The sequence below is a fragment of the Hypanus sabinus genome, chromosome 10, assembly GCF_030144855.1.
Source record: "Hypanus sabinus isolate sHypSab1 chromosome 10, sHypSab1.hap1, whole genome shotgun sequence".
NCBI lineage: Eukaryota > Metazoa > Chordata > Chondrichthyes > Myliobatiformes > Dasyatidae > Hypanus > Hypanus sabinus.
In genome coordinates this window covers 4,391,728-4,406,974 of record NC_082715.1, presented here as the reverse complement: position 1 = coordinate 4,406,974, position 15,247 = coordinate 4,391,728, and the positions used below count along the sequence as shown (strand labels likewise).

The window sequence follows — 15,247 nt, the reverse complement described above, 5'->3', positions numbered from 1 at the left end:
CCCTCTTTTACCTGCTAGAAACTTACTGGAAAAGCATTAAAATATTCACTAAACCAATTTTCCAAAAAACCTGTCCATTTATTTTATTTTACTGAGGAAAAATCAAAAGTGAAATCAGCGCCATGTTTCAGAAAGTAACAACAACACACACAAAATACTGAAAGAACAGCACTTCAGGCAAGATCTATGGAAATATAGTCAACATTTTAAGCTGAGACCCTTCATCAGAACTGGAAAGGAAGAGGCAAAAAGCCAGAATAAGATGTTGGGGAGTGGGGGGGAAAGAGTACAAGCTGGATGACACAGTCAGAGCACCACCTCATATTGTCTAGGTAGCCTCTGGCCTGATGGCACGAACATTGATTTCTCCTTCTGGTATTTTCTCCTCTTCTTTTTTTTCTTTTCCCCTCCTCCTTCCCTCTTTTATTCCCCACTCTGGCCTCCTCTCATGCCCATCACCGCTCCCTGGTGTCTCTCCCCCTTCCCTTTCTCCCATGGTCCACTATCCTCACCCATCAGATTCCTTCCTTTTCAGCCCTCTACCTTCCCCCCACCCCCAACCTGGCTTCACCTATCACCTCCTTTCCTTCTGCCCATCTTTTCGTACGGGTGTCTTTCCCCTTCCTTCCTTTCTAGTCCTGATGAATGGTCTCGCCAGAAACATTGACTGTTCAATTCGATAGATGCTGCCAGACTTGCTGAGTTCCTCCAGCATTTTGCATGTGCTGCTCTGGATTTCCAACAGCCACAGAATCTCGTTTTTATGGCACGTCAAGGATGCTATTTATTCGGATAAACACACACAAAATGCTAGAGAAACTCAGCAGGTCAGGCAGCATCCATGGAAGTTAATCAACAGTCAACATTTTGAGCCAAGACTGTTCATCAGAATTGTTTTATTCAGATGCTTGAGATGGCGGCAGAGGGCAGCTGTGCTGCCGTAACCCTGAAGTGCTTGCTACAAGGATAGGCCTAAAGCTAGTTTTAAGACTGCCCTGTCAAATGGGACCATACCAAGAGAGAGTTTAGTTTAACAACATATCACTAAATATTGGGAAAGAGAATATTTTTACTTATTCCAAAAGGACTAGAGTGTTTATTTATTGGCATGCAGTGCAGAACAGGCCCTTTGAGCCATGCCACCCAGCGACCCGAGCCTAATCGCAGGACAATTTACAATGACCAGTTGACCTACTAACCAGTGCGTCTTAGAGATGTGGCAGGAAACTGGAGCCCCCAAGGGAAATCCACACAGTCACTTGGAGAACGTGCAAAGTCCTTACAGAATTGTACCTGGGTTCCCGTGCTGCACTGTGCTTACCACTATGCTACCGTGCCAAGGATATATCGCTGAGACTTTATAAGGCATTGGTCCCACCACACTTCGATTATTATGAGCAGTTTTTGGCCCCATATCTAAGAAGGGATGTGTTGGTATTGGTGAGGGTCCAGAGGAAATCTATGACAATGGCTCTGTGCTTGTATTTGCTGGAGTTTAGAAGAATGAAGGGGGAATCTCATTGAAACCAATCTAATACTGAAAGGCCGAGGTAGAGTGGTTGTGGAGAGAATCTTTCGATATTAGGAGAGTCTAGGACCAGAAGGTACAGTCTCAGAATAGAAGGATGCCTGTTTATAACAGAGATGAGGAGGAAGTTCCTTAGCTAGAGAGTAGTGAATCTGTGGAATTCATTGACAGACAGCTGTGGAGTCCAGGTCACTGGATGTATTTAAAGCAGAAGTTGATAGGTTCTTGATTATTAGGGGTGTCAAAGATTACAGGGAGAAGGCAGGAGAATGGGGTTGAGAGGGATAATAAATCAGCCATGATAGAATGGCAGAGCAGACTCATTGGGCCACATATCCTAATTCAGCTCCGATGTACGTTTAATCTTATTTTTAATTACCTTCCTTTTAGCTGTTTCCATGGGTGTGTTCCACTTGCTTCCTGTCCTTTTGTAATTTGCAGGGCTAAAATTCTGAGGAAAAACTGAAAGCTATTCTGTGACTCGTACAAGTTGGAGCTTTGGTCACCGCTGCAGCAGGTCCTCGTCATTTCGAGCATTGCGAAAGGCGATTTGATCACGTTGGCCAGCCCTTGTAGGCCAAGCCACGGAATATTGAAGGGGCTATTCTGTAACAACAAACAGACACATGCCTTGTAGTCAGCAATAATCCAGGCATCCACAAAATAATCCATAACAGTAACATGAAATAAATAAATCAATCTCAGGGTAGGATTTGGTGACATATATGTATTTTGATAATAAATTTATTTTGAACATGATCTTGCAATCTACAATAGTTCAAATGCATACATTTTCCTTTTTGACATTCCCTTATTTAAATTTTATTCCTAACGAGAGAAAATTGCTTACCAGACTTACACACACAAATTACTGGACTGAATAAGGGTCTCAGCCCAAAACATCGACTGTTAATTTCACTCCATAAACACTACCTGATCTGCTAAGTTTCTCCAGCATTTTGTGTGCGTTGCTCTGAATTTCCAGCCTCTGCAGAATCTCTTGTACAATCATCTCCTAGTAGTTATTTCACTAAGCAACTTAGGCAAATTGCACCCAGCAGTCAATTCAGGACATAAAACTTAACAAAACTGGATTAAAAATAGGCTCAAGAGATTCTACAGATGCTGGAAATCCAGAACAACACACATAAAATGCTGGAGGAACTCAGCAGATCAGGCAGCATCTATGAAGAGGAAAAAAGAGCCGTCTTTTCAGGCCGTTATTCTTTATCAGCCCGATGATGGTCCAAGTCCGAATGAGGAATTTCGGCCCAAATGTTGGCTCAACATTCCTTATCATGCATGCTGCCTGACCTGCTGAGTTCTTCCAGCATTTTGTGTGTGTTACTCCAGATTTCGAGCATCTGCAGAATCTCGTGTTTTTAATTTAGCAAACTAATCTTTTAAAAAGCCTGGAATCGAAATTTTCCTGAGCATGTAAAATTTACTAGGGATTTCTAATCATGTGAATAAAGGACAAACGACTCAAACAAAAAAACTGTAGTTCCTTAAATCTGTACTTTAAAATGTTATGAGAATTACATTATTCCATAAAACAATAAGACATAGGACCAGAATTTGGCCATTCAGCCCTTCAACTCTGCTCTGCCATTCAAATTCCTGCCATTTGTAAACCAGAGGGACAGCCTCAAAATAGAGGGATGTTCATTTAGAATAGCAATGAAGGAGAACTCCTTTAACCAGAGAGCGTTGACTATGTGGAATTCATTTGATGGACGGCTGTTGCGTATATTTAAGGTGAAAGTTGATCAGTTCATGATTGGTAAGGCTGTCAAATGTTATGGGAAGACGTCAGGAGAAAGGGATTGAGAGAGATAATAAATCAGTCATGATAAAATGGTGTTGGAGACTCAATGGGACAAGTGATCTAATTCTGCTGCTATGTCTAATGCATCACTTCCCATTCTTTTGGACTCCAAAGAGTTGTGGCTCAAGATGAGAGGCCCAATCTCATTAATCTTCTGACATTAAACAAGTCCCTCATCTGGAAGCTAAGCAGATGACTCACATTTATGCTCCCTCCAAAACAGATGTACCTTTCCTTAAATCATGAAGTGACCAGGCTTCTGATTACTTCATGTAGCTCTAATTTATGTTTGTTAAATGGCTACTCTCACCCACAGTGTCAGTCTGGCCTCTCCCCACAATGTTCCCACCACCGACGTTAGGTGTTAAACAAATATTATTCTATTTCACTATGCCACTTGTCCTAAGAGATTATATTACTCTCATCAACCAACCATGAGCTTTCAGAACATCTAATTGTGCAAACATTGTACTTACCAGGAATTTACTGTAATATTCCCACAATATAGTAACTGTATTGAGATTGGTACACCACAGGTCACAAAGTTTCAAGCAACATTGAAGGTGCATCCGTAAATGTTCTTCCAAAATGCCATTCTAAAGAGATCCATACAAAATACTGGATGAAACAATAATTACAATCGTCATATTTATGGAATAATCAAGGCTCTTGTTCATCATTGAGATGCACGACTGGAAGGGCATCATTGAGTGCAGCACCATTACTTTCTTACAATTCAAAGTGGCTTCCCCACTGCATCAACCACTGTCAGAAAATAATCTGTTTCATGATGCACAGGGACTATTTAATGGAAGTGTTTATTTTTAAATTTTATTTAAGAGATAGTGTTGTAGTTAGCACGATATTATTATAGCTTGGGGCTTTGGAGTTCAAAGTTCAATTCTGGTGTCACCTGTAAGGATTTTGTACATTCTCCCCATGACCGCATGCGTTTCCTCAGAGTGGTCCGGTTTCCTTCTACAGTCCAAAGTCATACCAGTTAGTAGGTTAATTGGTCATTTTAAATTGTCCTCTATAAGGATAGAGTTAAATAGATAGGTTGCTGGGTCATGTAGCTCATTCAGCTGGAAGGGACTGTTCAGCACTCTATTTGTTAATCAATTAATAAATAAATAAATAAATAGATAAATAGATGATGGATAGATGGATGGATGGATGGATGGACGGACAAGTGGATAAATCAATACAGTGCATTCTGGTTAATTGGGCCATTGGGAATCGGGTCAGCCGCTTATTTCAGACAATTCTTAAAGAGCAAAGATTAATGAAGAGAATAGCCAGGATTCCCTTTGGTTGTCTGGGACACGATGCCAGGAGGCTGTCGCTGAACACTTCAAACCAGTGTCCAATGTGTGCACTTAGTGTATTCACAGTCAACAGTTTTCAAACAGCATCAGTTCAATGTGCTTGCATTCAAAAAGCAGTGATTTTTGTCACTATATTTGGCAGGAAGTAAGTAGTAAGACAATTCAGAACTGTTTTGCTCACCATGATTTCAAGCACTGACGCTTCAGAATGCTAGAAACAGCCCAGGGTGAAAATGAAACAATTTCACAACTTCAATCAGTTAGGCACTACGAAGAATTTGAACTTATCGACAATCATCTTGAATGTTACAATAAAGATGAAGATATGGTGGATGCAATCATTGATAGTTTGCATGAAGGCAGTCCATTATCTGTACTCTGTGTCTGTGTTGATTTTGTTCATTTAGTTAATCAAAAGAACATGGCACAAAGTGGAGAGGTGGAGCTAAGTAGTTATGGTGCCCAACAGTGACTCCTTTGCTTGCATCTTCAAAAACCGTCCTATTTCCATCTTTAATATCTCTATGTTTCCCTTTCAGAGTTCTTTTGAAGACCCTGATCTGGAGTTACATGCTGACTACGGTTCTTTGCCGGAATGGGACCCGCTCTCGGGGTCCCACAATCAGCCGCTATTCAGCATGCCAAAGTCTCGGCTTAAGATTTTGTCACAGTTTCAGAAGCCTAGGATCTTGAGACAGGCAAATCAAGGGTCGATGTCACCACAGGAGACCCGTGTGTCGTTGGGGGAGTCGGAACATCTGCTGTGTGCCTGGGGACCCAGGATCTTGGCGATCTTCAGGCACAGAGCGAAAAAAAAAATGATGTAATGGACTTTTAACATTGTGTTATGTCTCCCCGCTCATTGGAAAATGGAATGGAGTCACCTCTTTCTCCCTTATTAGGAGAGAGAGAGAGCCTGCAGCATGTCAAATAATCAGGTGAACAATGTAGTCTTTGGGGTAACTGCGTCTTTGCTATTGCTTTGCTCACACTTGAGTGCTGGTAGTGGGTGAGCTTTATTTTTGCCGTTGGGGGAGGGGGATTGTTGCTCGCTGCCGCTTACGTACGGGAGGGAGGGGAGCGGGGGGACTTTGGGGTTCTAACGTTTAACTGTGATTCATTCTTTGGGGCACTCCTCTGTTTTTGTAGAAGGTTGCAAAGAAAAAGCATTTCAGGATGTATATTGTATAAATTTCTCTGACATTAAGACAGGGATGTCAGCAGAACAGCAAAGGTGTGTGATTCTGGGAAAAATGAGGAAGGTGCAGGACATGTGTTTTCCAAAAATGAAGAAATACTCAAATGGTAAAATAGTACAACCATGGCTGACCAGGGAAGTCAAAGCTATTGTAAAAGCAAAAGAAAGGGCATACAACAAAGCAAAAGTTAGTGGGAAGATAGAGGATTGGGACTTTTTAAAAACCTACAGAATACAACTAAAAAAAATCATGAGAAGGGAAAAGATGAAATATGAAAGTAAGCTAGCAAATAATATCAAAGTGGATAGTAAAAGTTTTTTTTCAAGTATGTTAAAAATAAAAGAGAAATGAGAGTAGATATAGGATCGTTAGAAAATAAGGAGAAATAATAACGAGGGACAAGGAGATGGCAGATAAAATATTTTGCATCTATTTTCACTGTGGAAGACACTAGTACTATGCCTGATGTTGTAGTGTGTGAAGAGAAGTTGGTGCAGTTACTATTACAAGGGAGAAGGTGCTCAAAAAGCAAAAAGACCTAAAAGTACACCCAGACCAGGTGAACTGCACTCTAGGATTCTGAAGGAGGTAGCATTAGAGATTGTGGTGGCATTAGAAATGATCTTTCAAAAATCTTTGAGCTCTGGCATGGTGCCAAGGACTGGAAATTGCAAATGGTACTCCACTCTTTAAGAAAGAAGGAAGGCAGCAGATGGGAAATTATAGACCAGTTAGCCTGTTCTCAGTGGTTTGGAAGATGTTAAGAGTCAATTGTTAAGGATGAGGTTACGGAGTATTTGGTGACACAGGACAAGATAGTGCAAAGTCAGCATGGTTTCCTTCAGGGAAAATTCTGCCTGACAAACCTGTTGGAATTCTTTGAGGAGATAACAAGTAGGATAGATAAAGGGGATACAGTGGATGTTGTATATTTGGACTTTCAGAAGGCCTTTGACAAGGTGCCACACATGAGACTGTTTACCAAATTAAGAGCCAAATTGGTATTACAGGAAAGTTACCAGCATGGTTAGAGCATTGGCTGATTGGCAGGAAGCATCAAGTGGGAATAAAAAGATCCTTTTTCTGGTTGGCTGCCAGCGACTAGTGGTGCTCCACAGGAGTCAGTGTTGGGGCTGCTTCTTTTTATGTTGTATATAAATGATTTAGATGGCTTTGTTGCCAAGGTTGGAGATGATGCGAAGATTGGAGGAGGGGCAGATAGTGTTGAGGAAACAGGTAGGATGCATAAGAACTTAGACAGATTCAAATAGGCAAGAAAATGGGAAATGAAATACAATGTTGGAAAATGCATGGTCATGCACTTTGGTAGTAGAAATAAATGTGCGGACTATTTTCTAGTATGGGAAGAAAATACAGGAATCTGAAATACAGAGAGACTTGGGAGTTCTTGTGCAGAATACCCTGAAGGTTAACTTGCAGGTTGAGTCAGTAGTGAGGAAGGCAAATGCCATGTTAGCATTCATTTCAAGAGGTCTAGAATACAAGAGCAAGGATGTGATGATGAGGCTTTAAAAGGCACTGGTGAGCCTCACCTTGAGTATTGTGTACAGTTTTGGGCCCCACATCTTAGAAAGGATGTTCTGGCATTGGAAAGTGTCCAGAGGAGGTTCACAAGGATGATTCAGGAATGAAAAGGTTATCATATGAGGAATGTTTGATGGCTCTGGGTCCATACTCGCTGGAATTCTGAAGGATGAGAGGGGAATCTCATTGAAACCTTTTGAATGCTGAAAGGCCTAGACAAAAGTAGATGTGGAAAGGATTTTTCCCATGGTGGGAGAATCTAGGACAAGAGGGCACCTTGTCCAAAACAGAGATACAGTGAAATTCCTTTAGCCAAAGGTTGGTGAATTTGTAGAATTCATTGCCACATGCAGCTGCGGAGGCCAGGTTGTTGGGTGTATTTAAGGCAGAGATTGATAGGTTCTTGATTGGACGTGGCATCAAAAGTTCTGGAGAAAAGGCTGGGACCTAGGGTTGACGAGGAGATAGAAAAAAAGTATCAGCCATGATTGCATGGTAGAGCAGACTCAATGGGCCAGATGACCTAATTCTACTCCTATGTCTTCTGGTCCAACACATAAAATCTGAAAATGGATGGGCTACAGCAGTCGAAGACCATGAACATACACTCAGTGGTCACTTTATTAGGAACAGGAGGCTTTTTATAAAGTGGCCATTGAGTGTACGTTGCAAAAATCAAGGTTCTGCATACTGAACTCTGTTTAACCACAATGCTATCAGTCTTCCCCTCCATCTACGTCTACCTCTTTGTCACTGAGCCAATTTTTAATCCTTTTTATTACTCTCCTTTGAATCCTGTGGTCTTCTACTCTCTAAATAAGCTTCTACGTTGGACCCCATAAAAAGCTTTCCTGAAACCATGTAAATTATATCAAATGAGCTGAATTTATTAACCCGCCTTGTGTCTCCTCTAAAAATTCAATGTTAATCTTTCACAGTATATTCAAGGTCCTTGATTAATTTGTACCTTTCTGAATAGCTTGTATCATTCCTGGGCATTGATTCAAATAACTCACCCAGTAATGGTTAAACTAACTTGCCTGTAATTGCTCTGTTTATCCACTTCTCCATTTTCAAACAATGGTGAAAAATTAACAACCCTCCAGTTTTCTGGCACAATTCCCACATCAAGAGGGACTGGAAATGATTATCAGAACCTTCACAATTTCCTCTGTTGTGCTTTTTTTAAGCAGACAGTGACAATACTTCATCCAGACGTGGCAATGCTATAGGCTCTTAATATTTCCTCATTTACCATGCTTATTCAATTCAATATTTCAAACTAGCTCTTTTATTCTTTACAATTTCAATATCATTCAGTATCGTCTCCCCCCCCCCCCACCCAAGAGGACTAGAATATAAAAGCAAGGATGTAATGCTGAGACTTTATAGGGCAATGGTGAGGACTCACTTGGAGCATATTGTGCAGTTTTGGGTCCCTTATCTAAGGAAAGATGTGCTGACATTGAAGACGGTTCAGAGAATATTAGGAATGAAAGATTTACCATTGGAGTGCTTAATGGCTCCAGGCCAGTACTTGCTGGAGTTTAGAAGAATTGGGAGGGGGAGCAGGGTGCAGGCAGGTAGATCTCATTGAAAACTATCAAATATTGAAAGGCCTAGACAGAGTGGACATGGAGAACATGTTTCCTATGTGGGATTGTCAAGGACCAGGAGGCACAGCCTCAGGATAAAGGGACGTCCAGCTAGAACGGAGATGAGGAGGAACTTCTTTAGCCAGAAGGTGGTGAATTTATGGAATTCATTGCCACAGATGGCTCTGGAGGCAGGCCATTGGGTATATTAAGACAGAGATCGACAGGTTCTTGATTAGTCAGGGCATAAAAGATTACAGGAAGAATGGGATTAAGAGGGAAATCGATCAGCCTTGACGAAATGGCAAAGCAGAATCGATGGGCTGAATGGTCTAATTCTTCTCCAATGTCTTATGGCCTTTCTGTAGGACAATTGCTATATACCTACATTCTGCAACTCCATACATGGGTTATCTTCTTGGGCTCTAATTTATTTCTTTATTTATGATTTTTAAATTTATTGTTACTATTTGGTTTTCCTTTTCATATTTCCACAACTTGGTGCTTTTTGAAGACTGGTTGTTTGTCCGTCTTTGTTTATGTGCAGTTTTTTTATTGTTGTGATTGTCTTTCTTTGTACCCACAAGAAAAAGAATCTCAGGGTAGTATATGGAGACATGCATGGTATTGGACAATAAATTGACTTTGAAATGGAAATAATAACCTATACTTTATCATTAATAAATTTTTGTATTTTTTGAAGAAAGATAGAGATTAGTGAAATATTTAGCCTACATCAGGGATGTGCCAAGCAGTGCTATGCTTCCAGTGAAAACACTGCATGCCCACAACATACTAACTTAATAACCCTAACCCATACGTCTTTGAATGTGGAAGGAAGCCGGTGCATCTGGTGGAAAGTCACATGGTCACGGGGAAAATGTACAAACTCATATAGTCAGTGGAGGGGATCGAATCCTGATTGGTGATTACTGGCGCGGTCAAGCGATTGCACCAACATGTATCCTACTGTGATATATAAAACAACTGTGCCTGGTCTCTGATATTATTTGTCACATAGAAATAAAAGACAAAAGATTTTTTTAAATCACCCCTCAGTTATGTTGGTGGTTAATACAAATGACACATTTCAATGTACCTGTGGTAAATATAATGATTCTGAGCCCGAATCTGAGATAACGATTAGCTTTATTGGTCAAATCCACATCGAAACATACAATGAAATGCAGCATTTGCATCAACGACCAACAAAGTCATGGATTTGCTGGGCAGCTCGCAACTCCCACCACGCTTCTGCCCCAGTGTAACAAGCCCACAACTCAATCTGCTTTACAAACCTGTACTTCTCTGGCAGAAACAGGAGCACCCAGACAAAGCCCACGTGGTCACAGGGAGAATGTACAAACTCTTTACAGACAGTAGCAAGGACTGAACCCAGATCACTAGTGGTGTAAATCATTATTCCAACTACTATGCCACCCACATTCCAAAGGCAGACAGATTAGGATCGATCAGTTGTGGGCAAGCGAAGTTGGTGCCGGAAGAATGATGACAATTGTGGGCTGCCCAGCACAATCCTCGCTGATTTGATCTGAGGCAAACTATGTCAAAAACCAACTGTATTTTTTGATGTCCTTTTTCCATCTTCACCAACTGCTCCCCTTTTCTCAGCAACATTTCCATGTCACTGTGGAAGATGCACATGGAATTGTTTGGGGGTGAGAACCGAACTGAAGAGACTGGGAAAGAGGAGGTTGGCTCACAAATAGAGAAAACTTGTTGACAGTGTGAGAGGGAGGATAGACAGGAAACAGAGAAGGGATGGGCTCAGACTGAAGGTTTGTGATGTGTCTATTTTAACGCAAGGAGTGTTCTGAATGGAGCGGATGAGCTAGAACATGGACCAGTACTTGGATATGATGTGGTGGCCATTATAGAGACTTGGATGGCTCAGGGACAGGGAATGGTTATTTCAAGTGCCGGATTTTAGATGTTTCAAAAAGGACAGGGAGGGAGGCAAAAGAGGTGGGGACATGGCACTGTTAATCAGAGATAGTGTCAAGGCTGCAGAAAAGATGGACACCATGGAGGGATTGTCTACGGAGTCTCTGTGGGTGGAGGTTAGGAACAGGAAGGGGTCAATAACTTTACTGGGTGTTTTTTATAGGCCGCCCAATAGTAACAGGGATATCAAGGAGCAGATAGGGAAACAGATCCTGGAAAGGTGTAATAATAAGAGTTGTCGTGATGGGAGATTTTAATTTCCCAAATATTGATTGGCATCTCCCTAGAGCAAGGGGTTTAGATGGGATGGAGTTTGTTAGGTGTGTTCAGGAAGGTTTCTTGACACAATATGTAGATAAGCCTACAAGAGGAGAGGCTGTACTTGATTTGGTATTGGGAAATGAACCTGGTCAGGTGTCAGATCTCTCAGTGGGAAAGCATTTTGGAGACAATGATCATAATTCTATCTCCTTTACAATAGCATTGGAGAGAGATAGGAACAGACAAGTTAGAAAAGCGTTCAATCGGAGTAAGGGGAATTATGAGGCTATCAGACAGGAAATTGGAAGCTTAAATTGGAAACAGATGTTCTCAGGGTAAAGTACCGATGAAATGTGGCAAATGTTCAGGGGATATTTGTGTGGAGTTCTGCTTTGGTATGTTCCAATGAGACAGGGAAGTTATGGTAGGGTATAGGAACCGTGAGGTAAAAAGGCAGTAATAAATCTAGTCGACAAGAAAAGCTTACAGAAGGTTCAGAGAGCTGGGTAATGTTAGAGATGTAGAAGATTATAAGGCTTACAGGAAGGAGCTTAAAAGGGAAATTAGGAGAGCCAGAAGGGGCCATGAGGAGGCCTTGGCGGGCATGACTAAGCAAAACACCAAGGCATTCTACAAGTATGTGAAGAGCAAGAGGATAACACGTGAAAGAATAGGACCTATCAAATGTGTCAGTGTGAAAGTGTGTATGGAACCGGAGGAAATAGCAGAGGTACTCAATGAATACTTTACTTCAGTATTCACTATGGAAAAGGATCTTGGTGATTGTAGTGATGATTTGCAGCAGAGTGAAAAGCTTGAGCAATTAGATATTAAGAAAGAGGATGTGCTGGAGCTTTTGGAAAACATCAAGTTGGATAAGTTGCCAGGACTGGACAAAATGTACCCAGGCTACTGTGGGAGGCGAGGGAAGAGATTGCTGAACTTCTGGCGATGATCTTTGCATCATCAATGGGGATAGGAGAGGTTCTGGAGGATTGTGGATGTTGTTCCTTTATTTAACAAAGGGAGTAGAGATAGCCCAGGAAATTATAGACCAGTAGTTCTTATCTCAGTGGTTGGTAAGTTGATGGAGAAGATCCTGGGAGGCAGGATTTATGAACATTTGGAGAGATATAATATGATTAGGAATAGTCAGCATGGCTTTGTCAAGGGCAGGTCGTGCCTTACGAGCCTGATTGAACTTTTTGAGAAAGTGACTAAACACATTGATGAAGGAAGAGCAGTAGATGTAGTGTATATGGATTTCAGCAAGGCATTTGATAAGGTGCTCCATGCAAGGTTTATTGAGAGTAAGGAGGCATGGGATCCAAGGGGATATTGCTTTGTGGATCCGCAACTGTCTTGCCCACAGAAGGCAAAGAGTGGTTGTAGATGGGTCATATTCTGCATGGAGGTCAGTGACCAGTGGTGTGCCTCAGGGATCAGTTCTGGGGCCCTTACTCTTTGTGATTTTTATAAATGACCTGGATGAAAAAGTGGAGGGATGGGTTAGTAAGTTTGCTGATGACACAAAGGTTGGAGGTGTTGTGGATAGTGTGGAGGGCTGTCAGAGGTTACAGTGGGACGTTGCTGGGATGCAAAACTGGGCTAAGAAGTGGCAGATGGACTTCAACCCAGGTAAGTGTGAAGTAGTTCATTTTGGTAGGTCAAATATGATGGCAAAATATAGTATTAACGGTAAGACTCTTGGCAGTGTAGAGGATCAGAGGGATCTTGGGGTCCAAGTCCATAGGACACTCAAAGCAGCTGCGCAGGTTGACTCTGTGGTTAAGAAGGCATACGGTGTATTGGCCTTCATCAATCGTAGGATTGAGTTTAAGAGCCGAGAGGTAATGTTGCAGCTATATAGAACCCTAGTCAGACCCCACTTGGAGTACTGTGCTCAGTTCTGGTCACCTCACTACAGGAAGGATGTAGAAGCCATAGAAAGGGTGCAGAGGAGATTTACAAGGATGTTGCCTGGATTGGAGAGCATGCCTTATGAGAATCGGTTGAGTGAACTTGGCCTTTTCTCTTTGGAGTGACGAAGGATGAGAGGTGACCTAATAGAGGTGTATAAGATGATGAGAGGCATAGATGGTGTGGATAGCCAGAGGCTTTTTCCCTGGGCTGAAATGGTTGCCACAGGAGGACACAGGTTTAAGGTGCTAAGGAGTATGTACAGAAGAGATGTCAGGGTTAAGTTTTTTACTCAGTGGTGAGTGCGTAGAATGGGCTGCTGGCAATGGTGGTGGAGGCAGATATGATAGGGTCTTTTAAGAGACTTGGAGGGGGATGTCATGTGATGACATAGGATCGAGACGTGGAAATCTAGCTCTCCCGTAAAAAAACAGTAAAATAAGGTTTAAGTGAAGAAAAGTTAGTAAATACTTTTTAAAAATTACTTATAAACTACTCAGGATTGTCTTAAGATATGCCTCATAAACAGAAGCAGAAGAAAACTACACTTTGAAGACAACACAAGCTGGAAAAGAATCAAGGCCGGCTGCCATGAAAGAGCCCCGGGCTCAAGTGCACTTTACCTCCAGCGACACAGAACAGGAAACTGCGGTAACATCAACCGTTTCCAAAAAAAAAAGAGCAACAGGAATTGCACATGCATGAAGGAAGGGGCATGCGCAAATACAAGCAACCCAAACTATAAATCCCAGCTACGATCAGAACTGAAAGTGAAAGTGAATATGAGGTGGAATCAGATTCTCTGGATAAATCAGACGAAGATGAAGAGACGAATAAAGAAGAGCAACAGTAAGAGGATGGAGGTGATATTGGAAACATAAAAAAAAACTTCGGTGCAAATAATGCATGAATTAAAAGCATTAAAAGTAATAAAAAAAGATATTAAAAATATGATTATGTTTGATAAAATGATGAAAAGACAGGATAAAATGGACAAGAAAATTAAAAACTTGGAAGAAACAATGGGAGACACCATTGATAAGAGTGAATAAAATGGAAGATAATATTTCTGCCTGGACATCAGAAAGAAAATAGTTGTTGGAAAAAGTAGATGTACTTGAAAATTTTAACAGACGAAATAATATTAAGATTGTTGGACTTAAAGAAGGTAGAGAGGGAGAGGATTCAATACATTTTTTTCAAAAAAGGATTCCGGAAATATTGGAAATGGAAGAAGGAACCCAGTTAATTGAAATTGAAAGGGCTCACTGAGCCTTAAGACCAAGACCTCAAGTTGATCAAAACCCACAATCAATCTTGATAAAATGCTTAAGATATCAAGATAAAGAAAAGACCCTGAAGGCAGCTGCCCAACGTGCCAGAAAGAAAAATGGGCCATTGATGATAGAAGGGAAAACAGTTCTTTTCTATCCTGATATAAGTTATGACCTTTTGAAGAGAAAGAAGGAATTTAGCCCAGCGAAAAAAGCTTTATGGGAAAAGGGTTATAAATTTATATTGCGCCATTCAGCAACCCTGATAATTTTTTTGACTGACGGAAAAAGACGATTTTTTACTGATTGTCCGGATGCGGAAGAATTTGCACAAGAACTCCCAAATATTCGCTAATCACAGCCAAAGATTTAAAAGCAAAATGGATTAAAGATGAAGGCAGGGACAGTGAATAGAGTTGATGGATGTCAAGGACAGAAGAATATTTAAGTATATTCGTAATTATATGATACAGGGGGAGAAAGGTAAAAATTTGAGAAATATTAATCGAGAGTAGTGATATTATTTTTTCTACTCATATATACTTTTTTATGTTACGGGGGAGCTGGGGGATCTTCGGATTGATTGCTACAGGATTCACGTGTGTAATCATGGCGATTGCCATGAACTGTACAACGGAGGGGGGTAATGTGTTTTTTTTATTCACAACATTAGTAGGGGGCTATTTTGTTATTTTTTTTATATAATCTATTTTTCTTTTATCTTTCTTTCTTTGCCTGGACAATCAAAGGGGGGTAGGGGGGGGGAAGAGACACATAGCAACATGGAGAATTTTAAAAAGATTC

The 15,247-nt window shown here is 41.1% G+C and overlaps 1 protein-coding gene across 3 annotated transcripts in view; it reads right to left on the bottom strand.

The window, feature by feature from the left end:
- The window catches only part of mms22l (MMS22-like, DNA repair protein), a 268,328-nt gene that overhangs the window by 168,559 nt on the left and 84,522 nt on the right, over nucleotides 1-15,247 (bottom strand). For all 3 annotated transcript variants that reach the window (XM_059981367.1, XM_059981368.1, XM_059981369.1), the window contains exons 12-13: nucleotides 3,833-3,952; nucleotides 1,908-2,134 (exon numbers count right to left, since the gene is read on the bottom strand). In XM_059981367.1, coding sequence (XP_059837350.1) covers nucleotides 1,908-2,134; nucleotides 3,833-3,952 — 347 coding nt within the window. The remainder of the gene's footprint in view (nucleotides 1-1,907; nucleotides 2,135-3,832; nucleotides 3,953-15,247) is intronic.